This window comes from Hoplias malabaricus, chromosome 6 (assembly GCF_029633855.1).
Source record: "Hoplias malabaricus isolate fHopMal1 chromosome 6, fHopMal1.hap1, whole genome shotgun sequence".
NCBI classification, from domain to species: domain Eukaryota; kingdom Metazoa; phylum Chordata; class Actinopteri; order Characiformes; family Erythrinidae; genus Hoplias; species Hoplias malabaricus.
In genome coordinates, this window is record NC_089805.1 from 32,946,772 (window position 1) to 32,963,636 (window position 16,865).

At 37.8% G+C, this 16,865-nt stretch overlaps 1 protein-coding gene across 2 annotated transcripts in view; it reads left to right on the forward strand.

Annotated features, from left to right (window-relative positions):
• The window catches only part of calcr (calcitonin receptor), a 53,525-nt gene that overhangs the window by 18,210 nt on the left and 18,450 nt on the right, over positions 1-16,865 (forward strand). For both annotated transcript variants that reach the window (XM_066674101.1, XM_066674102.1), the window contains exon 2: positions 14,122-14,187. In XM_066674101.1, coding sequence (XP_066530198.1) covers positions 14,143-14,187 — 45 coding nt within the window. In that variant the 5' untranslated portion in view covers positions 14,122-14,142. The remainder of the gene's footprint in view (positions 1-14,121; positions 14,188-16,865) is intronic.

The window sequence follows — 16,865 nt, forward strand, 5'->3', positions numbered from 1 at the left end:
AAGGACAAGGAGATAAACACTAGGGAAAGGGCACAAAGAGACAAGGACAGGACCAAACCAACAACAAAACTCACAAAAAAGACCAAGGAGAAAGCAACAAGGTACAGAGATTAGGACCAGAGAAGGGAAACAGGATATAAAAAAATATTGAAAAGAAATGACCAGAATTCATACTGGAAATTTAAACCTACAACAATCCAACTAACACAGAGTGATTAAAGAAGTACAGTTTTACTGTCATAATAAACATACAATTACACAGTAAAACCTATTATTTCAGCCCTGCTGATGGGTTTGAAAAAAAATTAACAGTTGCAGAGTTGAAAGTTGTCAGTCGGTAAATCACTTGAAACCACTATGATAGATAATAATAATGGCAGATATTCCTGATTTCCTTTTTACTTTATATTAATTCATGTTTCTTCAGTAACCACTTCATCCTACTCAGGGTCTTGGTGCAGCTAGAGCCTACCTGCAATTGTTTGCTTTAGTTCCATAAACGTTGTTTTGATTTTGTGCTGCATGAACCTCAGAGCTTATATGACGGTTGAAATGTTTGAGTCAGCACAAGCAAATGGCAATCTGTAATTCTCTTCAGATATGTCAGATAAAATTTATTATGTTCTATTATCTAGTTCACAGATGTGCAGACCATAATGCTGTCACCACACAGTCCAGAGCTACAGTGTGGTGTCTGTACCACGAAATGGATAATATAATGCTTTTAGAATGCTGGTATAAATATATTGATTTTGCATTATGCAGTATGTATGTGCTGACATCTTCTTTGGCAGGCACAGGCACTGCGTTACAACAGAAGTTTAATCAACACTGTCCTAAACCATGGAAAAATAAAACTATTTGAGTTCAAAACTTTGCTATTGCTTGGGAGTGAAATATGTCTTTGTAGTTGAAGCAGTGAACTGTTAATGCATGGTGCTTCAGGAGCAGGCGGGTGGGGTTGATGTGAACTGATTAAGCTCCAAATTGCACACTTACAGCAAGTATGACTCACAGCTGGTGTACAGAGGTCTCTAAACAAGCTGCTAAAACCTGCAATTCCAGGTTTTCCCTTATTACATAGTAACAGTCAGCTATCAAATGTCTTTTTAAAGTTTCCTCTGCAGGAAATGGATTTAAAGGAAAAAGAGTGGCCATTGACCTGCAGAAGAAAGATTCTGTGCCTTGAGAGCAGGCTTTTATGAAACCATGAGGTGATTCCATTCTCCTAAATATGACCATAAGGAAAATGAAAGTTTTATCAGCAAGCTGCCTCAGATAAGAGCGGCTTGAAATATATCTGAACATTGAACTGGATCAGAGCAGCGTAGTTGGTGCTCTGCCAGTGATGAGTTGGGGTCAGTTTGGAGGAGATAGAAATGAAGTGCTTGGAGAGTAAGGCCAGGTGACTAGAACTGAAGAGGCACACAGAGCACTTGACATCACTGCCCTCTTCGTATCCAACTCCATTTTTTTGCAGATAAAGTGTAGATTCCTCCCCGAAGTGTGATCTACAAGTGCTGCCCTGGTCTGTCAGAAAAGAAGTTCAATCTTCCTGTTCACTCCAAAAGCACAAATCAATAGCACAATTCAAGGTTACTGTAGCTGTATGTAACTTGATCCTAATCCCATGTTCATTTGCAAAAGATTCCATATAGAGGTTGTAGTCACACTGCTATGGAAGTTCAGCTGCCTAATAGAGGTGGGCAGAATAATGATAAAAACCATTATTTATGGAACTACTTAGTTTTGCACTATTATTTTTATTAGTTCTATTATATATTAGTATTGCACTAAATTTAAATAATTGTACTTATATATAATATTAAATTGAATACATATAGGACTAGTGGCACTGAGCATGCATTAACACTGCTACTGGTGCTAGTTACAGCTTTAGTCACAATCTGACTCTGGTTATATGATAGGCTTTTAAAGTGAGCTTGGAAAGGGGTGTATCTAAAGGCCAGACCTCACTCTTGAGCCTTCAGAGATGTCGTGGGCTTAGTTCAGTGACACCAACAGAGAGCAGTGCCTACCTGATGACCCCTGTGAAAAGCTTGAAAGGTAAATGGTGCTTAGGGACATGTGAAGATAATAGGGTGAACTATGTGTAACTCATATGATTAAGAGCAGGCTGTTGTCATCTGGTATAATTTTAATAGCTCTTTTCTGTATCAAAAATAACATAAATATGGATATCCTGATATCTACATTTGAAATTGAAATATCTACAATTATTTGCTGCATTGCTCTTTTTTAAAGCCCATATATTTCTAAAATACGTCTGCCATCATGTTTTGCATCAGTACAAAATTTTGCATCTTTCTATTTCCCAACATCCTTTTGATTTAATGAAGTTTCTATGAAAAGTAAGATTTGCGGATAGGTTTTAGACAACAGTAACATACTTGTTACATTGAAGCTAAGTTGTCATTTTTAATAGAGATGAACCAATATAAAAAATCAGCCTGTATTTTCTCTCAAATTAAAACATCTGTCCAGAGCCAATATTTAAAAACAACAACAAACAATCATTGATGAATTGATGCGTTATTATATCATTGTGTGTCCCTACTTTTTAAATGTTGAGGAGGCACATCAATTTATTAGTTCTAGACACATTAAGGAGTTACATTTTAGCTCAGTTATCCTTTAAAAATGTAGCAACACACTTTTAAAAAATCAGAATAATCGGGATATAGTGAACAAGTTGTAAAAAGCATGTAAGGTTTTATCATCTATCATCTATTGATCATCTATTGCCATCTATCAGTCATTGTTCCACCATATACTGTGGTTTAATCACTATTACATGCTCAAGAAATCATTATAAATATTATGGAAATGTAAGAAATTTACTAGCATTCTAAAAGAAAATCTATATGCAGTGTAATGGCTTTCTTATGGCCAAAATTGAGATTGTAGTTCATATGGCTTTTTTCTTTTTGAGGTTTAGGCATGTTTTTAGAACCAAGAATAAAAAGAAAACCTTGCTTTTGTTTTGAATGATGAGAGTGTCAATTAGTTATGGGTTTCATGCACAGAGCAGTGTTTACTTGTTGCAGCAAAAAGAAATGTTCTTGATAATAGTCTATCGTAAAAAAAAAAAACAGGTATTGTGATCTGAAAATTGCACTCTTTTAAACTGGCATTTCAATAAAAATATGGTATTTAAATTTAAATTATATTTAAACCCTAATGCAGTACCAGTATGATTTTTAATTGGTGTCCTTATTGTCCTCTCACTATTGATTATATGGCAAATCATATAATGTATTTTAACTTGATTTTTTTGATGAATTATTGAATAATAAATGAAGAAATGAATACACAGCACATGCAGATATACTCTTTCAAATGTTTTTTATTTAGAATGGCTAGATACCCAATCATATTTTAATATGTGATTTATTATTTACTGTTTTTGTGGCTAATAAAGACTTACTAATTTATAAATTACAAATATTAATTATAAGGTTTCATTAATTCTGCATTGAGATTGTCCTCCACACACACACACACACACACAGAAACAGTGTGTGTGATGATACCTGGGGATCAAGAGTGTGCAGCTCTGATATGAGTGCAGAATGAGAAAAAAACTTCCCTTACTCTGAAAGTGCAGAGTAGGCAGGTGTACCTGTTCAAATACTAACTCATTTTAAGCAGATCTGTAGGTATGGATAAATTTGGAGGTTTATACAGCACTCGCCGCACATTCATTGTTAGGTGGCTGTGTATTTAAAATGAATTCTTGAATATTGTACATAGGCTTTTTCACAGATGGCTTGAAAATGGGATTTTTTTTTTTTTTTTGCTAGAGGCAGGGATTTATAACTGAAGGTATTAAAGTGTTGAATGTAAAAGAAAACTTAAGAGCATGTGGTATGTTCTTTACTACGTGTCCTGCACAAAAAATTACAAATCCAATTTACCATTCCATATTCTGGGGTGACAGTTAGACAGTGGCCACAGGGACTCGTAAAAAGGCCAGCTGATGTCCAAAGGCTCCTGAAGATTAAAGATCCATCATTGGAGCTGGGGCTGCAGTTTGTTCTGCATTTTAATCAGAGGCTGTTGCTAAGCCTTGTGCAGCAGACAGGACATTGAGGCCAGTTTTTTATTTAACAAGCAGAATACTTTATGTCCATTTTCTCCTGTTCTTATGATTCTTCTTTAATTCCACAGTAAATTGGACTCCTCTTGCTGCAGAGTGTTTACAGCTGGAATACAGGTGACACTTGGCTGCTTTAGAGCCAAAAGCTGGAGATGGATTAGGTGCAAATGTGAATGGTCACGACAGAGGGCTCTGTCTGGAGCGGAAGCAGAGGCAAATGAATCAGAAAAGTCAGGGAGGAGATGCACTGTGGAGCTGGGGGACTGAAGGTATGATGCAGAGGTGCAGAGTTCCCCTGAGAGAAATCAGAGACCTGTAGAGAGGTTAGATCTGAGAAAAAGGTGCTAGAGACACAGCAGCACAGATCATAAAGATTTCACCACAGAAACCCCTTTACTTAAGTTCAAATGTTCATCAGTGTTTCATACATTGGAACATTATTATGAGGAATACAACCCCGTCTCATCCAAAAGATAAAACAATGGTGCTCCAACAATCCAGAGAATAACATTCCACTGACCAGTGCTGGGAATGTTTGTCTTTTTATCCAATGTTAAGCACTGGGCAATTTAATTGCTCAGTGCTTTTCTGTGCACATTAAACCATGTGTGCATGCAGTTTTACACATGAATACGAAATGGTTGCAGCTTAAAGTTGTTAATGGTTAATGCCTGTCATTCTGTCACTCTGCTTAAGTGTTTTTTGTAGCTTGTGTCCTAATGATATTCCTAGAAAGGTTTTTTATATAGTTTGAGAGTAATCAACAGTCTCATCTTACTGTGAGAGGTACCAGGTAAATGTCAATAAAATACTGAAAGGAGAATTTGACACTTTTGAGTCACCAATCCACCTACCAACGTATGTTTTTGGACTGTGGGAGGAAACCTGAGCACCTGGAGGAAACCCACACAGACACAGGGAGAACACACCAAACTCTTCACAGACAGACACCTGGAGCTGGACTTGAACCCTCAACCTCCAGGACCCTGGAGCTGTGTGACTGCGGCACTTCCTGCTGTGACAAAGTGCCACCCTTAAAGGTTCATTATTATTATTATTATTATTATTATTATTATTATTATTGTGATTATTATTATTTATGTATTTACTTTTTATCAAATAACCAAGTTTAATGGGGCGGCATGGTGCTCAGCTGGTAGTGTCAAGTCACACAACTCCAGGGACCTGGAGGTTGTGGGTTCAAGTCCCACTGTGAGTGAGGAGTCTGTGAGGAGTTTGGTGTGTTCTTCCCATATCAGCATGGGTTTCCTCCCACAGTCCAAATACACATATTGGTAGGTGGATTGGTGACTCAAAAGTGTCAATAGGTGTGAATGTGTGAGTGTGTGTTGTCCTGTGAAGCACTGGCGCCCCCTCAAGGGTGTGTTCAGGGTGAACTGGATAAGCGGTTACAGACAATAAATGAATGAACCGAGTTTAATCATGTAATTGTGACAGGCCTAAATAAGAGTGTTTTTACGCTGTCTTAAGTTAAGGCTTTGGTTGGTATATCATAGTTAGGTCATTAGTGAGGTCAGTTTCTGTTTTTGAATGATTAGTTCTGGATCACTCCTGTGAACACCATTCCACTGGTTCTCAGCAGTGTTGGGGGCTTTAAACCACTTTTTCCCACACATGGTTTTGAACATAGTGACCTTACACCCAGTTACAATTGAACATTGCATTTCATTTTATACTTTTTTATAGAAGTTATGCAAACGGTGGGTGAAAATCCATGATGTTCAATATAGGTAATTTAAAGTAGCTTAATTCACATATTAAGGGCTGTCCACATGTAGTTTAACTAAAATGACCACCTGTATTATTCCTGTCTTGTTCAAATAATGGCAACATACATACACTACTTGGTTTTATTTCAGATATAACGTGCTCAAGTACAGACCCAAAACAACAGAAAATTTCACTGTCAAACTTCAGTCAGCCAGAGACTGAATATCCTCACTTTTTTCCTGTCCCCCCTCACCACCAGCAGTGACTGAACACTGATGGGAGAGTCTCGATCTCAGGCTCCCTCAAGCTCTCTGAAACACATTGTGAAATTGTGTCTGTCATCAGATAATAAAGGCTATGAATATCCATTGTGCATCTCAGGGAATGGAGGGCAGCTTGCTGATAGAATTTCTCATCACTTTAAATGAGGCTGACACACACTCAGATAGGCCTGAAGGTGTGCCAGTGGCCATATGAAGAAACATGCCACCAGACATCATTACCCTATCAGAAGCCACACAGTGGGCATGGGGATCTCAGTGAGATGACTGAAGAAGTGCTTTGGTGCAGACTGTAATGGTTTCCAGATGTGTGTTTAATTTCAGTGTCGACTTCAGTGTGAATGAGAGATAATGTTGATTTGCAGAGATCAGAATTTACTTCACTTCTTTAAGATCCATTTTCTGAAAAACTGAGAACATTCACTTCCTGGAGTCAATCTATCCTGAAAAAAAAAACAGGAAAAGGTTTTTATTTAATGGAAAGGTCTTCACTACTAGTCAATCATGTGAGTTACAGAGTGAAATTCAAGTAGTTGCCATCCAAAGGCTGTAGCAGTCAGGCAACACTTCTCTACTTCTCCACTTTAAACCCTAGCAGGAGCTGAGCAGCGATGGTGGTGGAAAGCCACTAGACACAGTTAATCGGCACACAGGAGCTGTATGTGCTGTACTTGATCTGCATTACTGCCGAGAACATCAGCCCTCAGGCAGTGAGAGTGGAGCATGGCCCACTTAGTAATTGCCCTTTTTTTAAGTGGTCGCTGAATTATGGACACTCCATTGAGTGCATTTTCCTGTCCACTTGTTGAGATCGCCCAGGTCCATTTTGGGGCTATATACATGTCACACCTATTGAAGCCAGCTAATGGTTCATTGCTATACTGTTGCCATACTTTTTGGTACTGCTACTGCAGGGCTAATTATTGGAGAAGCAATGCCCTAAACATCCCCAGACACACTCCTCCATTTCCCACTGTGGAATAAACATAAATATAAGATCAGATCTGATGTCAAACATCTTTGCATTCTGCAGAATGACAGGTTTTTAAGGATAAGGAAAAACTATGTTAATTTGAGAGTTTATAACTGCCCTCCTGTCCAGGTGATGGAACACTGGCTGCCAAAGGCTCCTGCTCATCTGCCTTCCATTCCCAGTATCTGCTTCACTCCGTACCTTCACACCACATCAATGGCCCCTGTCATCACCATGCAGCAGCTCTTGGATATTTGATGGGAGTTTTCAGCACAGACATTTACTAAAGACATCCATGATCTACACAGACTCCAAGGCTGCTTCTACCGGACGTTTTAAATAAAAATTTTTATAATTTGTTTGACCAGAGGAGGATGGCTGCCCCTTGTGAGTATTGGTTTCTTCCAAGGTTTCTTCCTCCAGCTTTAAGGGAGTTTTTTTTTTTCAAGTCTTGACCATTGCCATATGGTAGGGAGGGGCTGGTGCTTTCTTGGCTTTGTAGGCAAGCATGAGAGTTTCAAACCCGATGAGGGCAGCTACAGAAAGCCACTGAAGAGAGCGCATCAGTGGAACAATGTGGGTGAACTGTAGAAGATCAGCCAGTAGTCAAGCCTTGAAATGACTAGAGGCTGGACAAGCACCTGAACACCCTCCTGAGAAGGAAAGGGTCGGATCCACCGGATGTTGTACAGTAGGAATCTGCATGACCGAGTTAGGTACACAGTATGGGTTGCGAAGGATAGCTGGCCATCCAGAATCACACCAACGATCCTTGCATCTTCAGATGGAACAAGTGAGGAGTTCTCAAATGAGATAGCAAGATCTTTGTGAGGACCAGCCATTCCAGGGATGAAAAGCAGCTCAGTCTTGTAGTCTTGCAATTATGTCTCCTTCATTATAACTGCTTATTAATCACGTCAGCACCATCTGCTCAGCTGAAGTCTCTTACTTGCCACCTGTAGAACTGTAGATCTAAATCAACAAAACAGCAATTCCGTCTCTAAATTACTGTATCAAAGCTAATAAATATTGGATCCTCAAAGGAAGCCAAGGAAACTGATAAAGAACAGCAGTGCTGCATCACCTCAAAAGCCCACTCTTTTCAAATATAACACATCCCCAAATATCAGATTGAAAAAGTCTGTCAAATCCAAACATGTCCAGTGATTCAGATTTGTTTTTGCTTTTTCAGGATTCAGATTTTAATGTGCATCCATAAATTATGTATTGTACAACTGTTTCTGCCAATTTAAGGCAGCTGGAAGCTCCAAATGCTGGAAAAAAAAGAAAAAATATTAATTTACAAGAGTTTGAAATCACACTAACATTGTCTTGGATAAAATTGTGAACACACAATGTTTGCATCAATAGCACAACATGAATGGCACCCTGTCTTTGTTTACAGTTCCCCTCACAGTGCCTTGGCCTGTGGAATGTGCATCACAGGTAACATCCCTCCTGCAGTGCTTCACTCTTTGTGTTGTTTTGTTTTGTTGCATGCCAGCCGTTCTGTCATGGCTGACTGTAATAGCTCGCAATTCACTTATGCCACATTTTCGTAAATGGAAGATGTTATTGATGCAGGCCGTGCTGTCATTTCTCTTTCCCCAAATTTTTTCTTGGTAATGAAAAGAAGCAGAATTTCTCTAACGAGCCTCACCCTGAGTTGCCAGGTGTGTTAGAGCAAACACAAAGACACCTGAAATTCAAACAGCCAGAGAGGAGCCTTTCTTATGCCTTCATCTGTGTAGATCAGTTTGTTGGGCAAGTTTCTTTACTTCTGACTTGTCTCCAGTGCCAGATCCACTGTGTTTAACTAGCTTTAACAACTGTCAAATCACTGCATAACATGATGTAATATACAAAATGAGTTTGACTACAATTTATGTTGCTGTCAATTAATAATCTTCCTAGTGGGGCATAACATTGAATGCAACACAATTAGTTCGTACATTATTTACACTGCTCTATAGAAAAATGTAATGAAGGACCAATGGAGGGCTTTAGATCACCATAAAAACTAGCAGTGAGTCACTGCAAGACCACACATGGCTGTATTTCTGAAAAGCTTTAAGATCTTTCACAGCATGTAATCTTGATGCTTCTTATGCTTTCTAGTGAATTTAGTGAGTTGTCATTTGTATCTTTTTAATGGTTCTCCACCACATAACCCAGGTGTAACTTTAACACTGACTCTTATTTACACATTAGCCACTTCATGTGTTTTGGGAGAATTGGACATCAATACCAAAATGAAATCTGCTTCTCCAGGACACAAAAACATACATTTAATGAAATTGCTGGTGGAAAACACTGAAGTGTTTTTACTGTGTTTGTATAATTTTGGAAGATGTATATTTCACTTAAGCATTATGTAATTACATGATTACTTGTAGTTAAATCTGTGTATTGTTATCAGTTATATTTTTCAAAGGGAAAAAATAGTAGCCTCTTTATGTAAGAACTCAAAATGTACTACTTACACTATTTACAAACTTACAAATCTCAAAAGCCAGTAGATGTTATTTTTCTTCTTTCCATTTTGGGATGAGGTTTAGATCACACAGTGTTCACATATATTTACTTGAAAATGTTTATATATAGATTCTTTAAATCAAGTAGGTTTTTGGCTTTATATTTCAACTTTCCACAGAGTAAAAGTTGACATTCACTGTTAACATTACACCTACTACTATCAGTATTCTGAACAGCTGATTTTATCCACTGATGTGAGACACAGCAACAGATAACTAAGATGAAAGTTATGAGTCATTTAGCTTCTTTGTAATTTCAGTCACACAAGTAAAATGATTTTTATAGCACTAATGCCATATAATTTGATAATAATAATTCATTCATTCATTATCTGTAACCGCTTATCCAGTTCAGGGTCGCCGTGGGTCCAGAGCCTACCTGGAATCATTGGGCGCAAGGCGGGAATACACCCTGGAGGGGGCGCTAGTCCTTCACAGGGCAACACAGACACACACACATTCACTCACACCTACGGACATTTTTGAGTCGCCAATCCACCTACCAATGTGTGTTTTTGGACTGTGGGAGGAAACCGGAGCACCCAGAGGAAACTCACGTGGACACGGGGAGAACACACCAACTCCTCACAGACAGTCACCTAGAAATTGAACCCACAACCTCCAGGTCCCTGAAGCTGTGTGACTGCGACACTTCCTGCTGCACCACCGTGCCGCCCGCTGATAATAATAATAACTTACTGAAATACTGTACTTTTTTTAAGGTAAAATTTAAAACCAGCTAAAAGTATAATAAATAATTCAATAATACAAATTAGGTAATAAAGTTTTAATGGGTAAATACGAATCACTATGGTAATAATACTGTATTATTGACAATTTATTTGCTATCTGTAGAGTGCAACCAAAACTAAATCCCAAAATATTGCTTATTGGAACATTATTCACAATGTAAGGAGTAATTGCACATGTAATGTCCACCCTATGCAAAAATAAACAGGGCAACTGCCAATTTCCATTGGAGAAATAAAATCAGGAAATAATAGTAGATGTTAATAGAACAGTGATGAAATGGAATGGGGATAAATCTCGTCTGGACATTATCCGGATATGAGATGCAAGAAATGACCAATGTAAATAGGCTCAGAGACGGCTGTGAAGAGAATTCATTTTTCTGGGACTACAATCTTACATTAATCCTTCGTGGCTGAGAACATTACTCTAGTTAATGGACAGCCATGTGTTGGAGCTGAATAGCAGCACATCCATCTTCAGCCTCCATTTCCTCTGTATTTGGCATAGCTCCATGTAACTGTGAGCAGTCATTTAAAACATGACTGTGTGCCACTCACAGGAGGAGCATTTCATTGGTTGAGCCAAATTCCTTGCTCCTTCCAAAGCCACTGTCCATAGCCTTCTGGGAGGACTGAGGCTGGATGCAAAGATGACCACACTGAGAAGAGCTCCTTGTCCTGCTGGGCAGCCTTCTGGAGATCCATGTTCTATGTCCTATGTCTCATAATGTAATGGAAATCACATGGCTTCCTGTATGTTTTTTTTAGTCTCTCAGTTTTTTCACATTGTGACGCCTGAGACCACTGCTGGCAACTGCTGCGTGATTTCACTTTGAGCTTCACTGTTAATTTGTGACAAACAACAACTTCACTGCCAGGAGGATAGAGACATCATCACAGGTGTTGTATGCACCAACTTGCTCTCTAAGAATTATGTTCAAATCAGAATTAAAGGCAGAGTTTTTGCCAGAATTTGGGTTTAAAGTCATGAGCCAATAAACACTTTATTGGCATTCCCTTCAAAAGTTAACAGTACACTGAATCAATAATATTCAACACAAAGCATCTGATGCTAATTGTGAATTAGTCGGGACTCATTGGCATTTCATTGGCTGTCCACATGCCCATTAAGGCAGAAATCCATGCAGTAGTCTTCTTTTTTTTCACTTAGAAATTCAGTACAATAGTGAACAGGTGTGTCTTTGGACAATAAGGTTGTGAATTTGATAGTATTACATGTATAAATGCTACATATGGCTAGTATACATGATGCATTCCTGTGTATAGTGTGTTTCCAGTGGATGTGTCTTTTGTTTGTAGCCATGTTTAAAATCACCTATAATTTTATTTTGCATAACTCTCAAGTAACTCCTTTCTGTCAAGCCAGGCAGTTAAGCTACCAAATACTCCTGATGCTAACAGGGAGATGTCTGAGACCAATGTTTACTAGACCACTCAGAACAAGTGACATGGACTAAACAGGGCAATTAAACAATACATTGCCTGTTTATACAGGGCAACACCGGAATAATGAAGAACAGTGACAAATAAAGAATGAAAGCACAGTTGACACTGACAGCAAGTGCAATTAAGTGCAATTAAACAAAACATTTCAAAACAATAGTTTCATTACAGTATGCACACAGTTAGAAAGGGATAAAGATAGTTCCTTATGATATAAGTGCATATATTATCATATTTTCTGAGCTACATTTAAAATACATATGAAATCATCAACAGTGCTACTCTGGTTTAATGTGCTTAATAACTATTATGATACGATGATTACTGAAATGTAATGTCAGTATCTTCACCTTAATTAATTTAAGGTGCACTGCATTACCAAAAGTGCTTACAAAACTAAACAATTCTAGTTACACATGACTTTCTATACTACTTCAAATAGTGAATATAAACTTACAGACAAGTTAATCTTAAGCCAATTTTCCCCCTCAAACATACCATTCCACCTTAAAAGCAGAGCTTCTGAAAGTAAACAAACAAGGGAGAACAGTGATTTCCCACAGTCATAGCAATAGCACAGAAAAACAAAATCTGTATTACCCACCTATGGAGCAAAAATACAGCTGCATCCTCATTATTTTCATGATTTTCAAAATTTGGAGGTCTCTCCATTGACCAAATGCTGGAGATTCCATTTCTCGCCTTTTCTGGAAATGTGGTTTTGAATAGGGTATTAATCCCATTTATAGAACATAATAAGGTGGCGGTACAGGTGGTGTTATTCTCACACAGCTCCAAGGTTCTTGGGTTGTGAGTTAAAACCAGTTCACTGTTTGTGAGAAGTCTGGTGTGTTCTCCCTGTGTCTGTGTGGGGTTTCTGTGGGTGCTTCAGTTTCCTCTCACGGTCTAAAAACATACTAGTAGATGGATTTGTTATATAAAGTATCCAGATGGGTAAGTGTATGAGTGATTATATGATGTGAATATCTGATGACCTGTAATGAACTTGTGCCCTTTGCAGGGTATGTTCCTGCCCTGCTGACCTACTGTGACTATAAACAGGATGAAGCAGTTATAAAAAAAATAAACAATAGAATAGAATTCAATAGAAAACCATAGATATATTCAGTCGTATGGAAATGTCTGGTCACTGAAAAGTGAAAATAAATATACGTACTCTATATATTGCCACTGTCCAAAAAAAAAAAAAAAAAAAAAAAAAGCAAATTTACAGATGGAAACAACTTTTACTTTCAGTGGGAATTAATGTAAAAGATTTTATTCCATTCATAATTAAATTTTCATACAGTATGAAGAAAAGCTGCTGTGTTCACATGATGTAGTAATTTAAAAATCCATAAAATTGGAAATACACGTTTTTAACAGGACATCAACAATCTGCGAATTGGACTGCGATGACCTGCAAAACGCTAAAGTCATGCCATTTTTATATTTAATATTTCAGTTTTTTCCAACATTTTTTAAACTGAAAATTTCAACTACATGTCATTTTAAAGATTCATATGGAAAACCTGGGTGACTTATTTTCATCTAAAATTTTGTAGACTTTTCAAAAATATCTTGGCAACAATAGAATTTTATCATGTGTAATTACTGCATATTATCAATCAGTACTGAGGATCAGTATCACAGTGTGACACCAAACACTGAGTAAACAGTATATTGTCTAGCAGAGTGCATTGTGTCATACATTGATTATCTCAGTTCAGTCAAATTAGAGAACAAGAAATATAACTGTTGTGAATGAGGGGTCTACTGAATCAGCACATGGTTGAGTGAATCCAGAGTGTTGCTGGAGTGTGTGTCCATCAACAGAGCTGCTGGGGCCGAGGTGCTGAGAGCAAACAGGCACACAGGGAGTCTGGTTACACACCAGAGTAATTGGCTCACAAAAGGTGGATTTACAGGGTGTGAGTAAAGAGACCAATGGGGAATGGCTATTTCACAGCCAGCCTGCAGCCTGAGAAAACCCAGCGTACTCCATGCTGATAAAACCATGACTAACCATCTTTAACAATCCCATTATTTTATTAGTATAATTTTCATTTTTCCCTCACAACTTTAAATTAGTCCTTTGTAAATTCGGAACTATATACAGTCACCGTTAAAATCCATTTGGAACGTTTGGAAGCTAAACATGTCAGCTTTCTTATGTAAGCCTGGATGTATCTGTCACAGTCCTTTGGCTATTTTAAGACTGTTTACAGACATTGGCCTTTTCATTATCCTCCTTTTGTGTTTTCAGATAAAGACTGAATCTGAGAGCATGGCCTGGCAAAGCGTCCCCTGGCTTCTCATGCCATTTGCATTGGTGAGTATGGAAACTTTCTCCTTGTCTTCATTGTTTTCTCAGGGTAATATGCATTCATTCTGTTCACTCACTGTAAAATTACTACCGAGTAAATTCTTGTACTGAGAACAGTGCATGTTAGCACTCGAGCCTAACTTTGTGTGAAGTTTAAAAGCTGAAGTTCACACTACATCTCCAAACCCTGTGAACTATGTTCTGCTGAGTTTTCTCACTCCATTTTTCACACAGAAAATCAATGAATTGAAAGAGATTAATTTGATGTAGTTCAGTAATCCGCCACACACTAATTGCTTCAGTTTGTTCAGTTTGGCAATTAAAAAGGAGGTGACCCAAAGTGGGTGGGGGGTCGAAAAAGAAAAATCCCTTTAGCTGCAGATCGATTGGCCCACTCCTTTCTGTTGATGCTGAGTAGCAGATTTTGTGTGGAACATGGAAAGTTAGCAGGAAGGCCCTCCACATACAGTGAGCTCTTATGCTGGGACATCCTCACAATATACTGCCAGCAACAAACAACCAGCCAAAATGTCATGAGTTTCTCCTTACACTCTTCTCTTCTTGCACTGACCACTGGTCAGTCTGACCTTCTAATAGCTTTATGTTTCTGAGATATGAGAGAGAAACATTCTAAACTGTAACATACTCTATATATTTATCTGTCAATATCCTGTTTGTCTAATTATATCTTGATGACAGCAGTAATTAAAAACTGAATTACATGTACTGATATACATAAATAAAATATATAATTAGCATTATTTTTTGTTCTGATACTTTTCACTTACTTTCCAAGGGATTTCAAAGCGCCAAAGCCACTAAAATCACCTCACAGTTCAACACTACAGTGAGGAGTGTGCTTGTGTTTTTCACATCGCTGTGTCAATTAATTTTTTTGCTATAACCTTACACACATCGTTCATTCTCTTTTTTCAAATAGCTGTCTAAATGCTGGCTAGCTCAGAAACCTCACTGTATGAAAACCCCTCTCAGGAATGGGTATGGCACTTACTTGGCTTTTTACTTGTTACTCTTGGCAGCATTGTGGCTACTTTCACTGACCTTGAAGCTGTTAGTGGGCACGTAGGTAGTGGGCTATAACTATAAACAAAGAATTATCTGATGAAAGATTCATATGAATTCAAAATAATGGCTTCTTCTGGAATGACCTGCAGTACCTGCCAGGTAAAATATATTACAAAAATGTTTTTTGCCCACAGTAGCAAAAATATTTAAGTAAGGTAAGTTAGATGGCTTTTGTCTCTTTCATTTTTTTATGCCACTGCCGTTTTTTGTTCTGCATTCCATATGGGCAAAATGACTTGTCAGAAGTAAAGCTGTGGTACAGGGACATGATTGTCACTAACGGTACAACCTTTAAATGTTCAACAGTGGTTTTAAAGTCCAGTTGTGTTAAATGTACAGCTGAATATTTGTAATCTTTCATTATAGATCTGTGTAATATATAATAACATAATACAAGTCCTGGAGATGAAATGGGGTGTGTGAAATCAACACAACTTAAAAATCTTTAATTATAATAGAAAATGGTACAATTATGTCCCCCTAAACAAAGGTAAATATGCACCCTTGTGGGTGCCACCATAATGACAGCAAACGGTACCGCCACAGTGACAGTTCTTCTGAGAGTGTGGGCAATATCTTTCAAATCTCTATTTATCTGTTTATCTGTATGCGAAAATGTCTACACTTCCAGCCGACTCAAGGCACTAGTTCAGTTTTTTTCCCTTTGGTTATGCAGTATTCCACAGCTCTGCAAAGAATAGGTTATGCTTTATGCTAATTATTTTTCTGATTTCTTATTTCATTCATAATGTTTATTTATGTAAAGAACACATTCTGTGTGTTTATGTCTTCCAGCTGGAAAGTCATGCAAACTATATGTTCAAATGTTTGTAGACACACCTTACACACACATGAAATATAATGGTATACTCTGGAACAGCAGCACATGAGCTCATTATGCTCAATGTGAAATGTCAGGGATATATAGATACACAGTACTGAGCTATTCTGGAGTGATAATGTGCTCCTTTGGAAGATGGAGCATAGATATATTTAGGAGGAGTAAGAGTGGTGTTAATGGTTCGAAAACAAACTGACCTCACTAATGTTTTTGTATCAGAATGCTATCAAATAATCACAGGAATCATCTAACTTTTACTCTTGAGTATTTCACAGAAAAGTAGAGACTCTTCCTGCAGCAAAAAAAACATGCTTTTGTAAAATTACATATTACTGATTTCAGTATATTAACTGATTATTATAGCTAGAAACACTGAATGTTTTAATTGCTGTACTTTTGGTCTCATACCTTATTTAATGTTGTGTTATTAACAGTGGATTGACAGGTATTCAGTAATAAGAAGAGTGGTATATTTGCTGAGTTTATGGGAATGTGGCACCATTATTATAATGCCCAGGAAGATGTCCAGTAGCTGTGATGTGATTGAGTGTCTGACACTCAACTGAACTGACATGGGTGGTGGCCTGGTGGTCGTATGTATGACGTCATTTACTTCAATGTTTGGAGTGACATCATATGTACGGCTGCTAAACTGCTACATGGGACATCAAAATCGTCTCAGATGTCGTTTCATGTGTAAATGTTTGCTAGAAGGCAGAAGGTAAGAATGACTTACTGCAGTGTTTCTTCCTCTTGC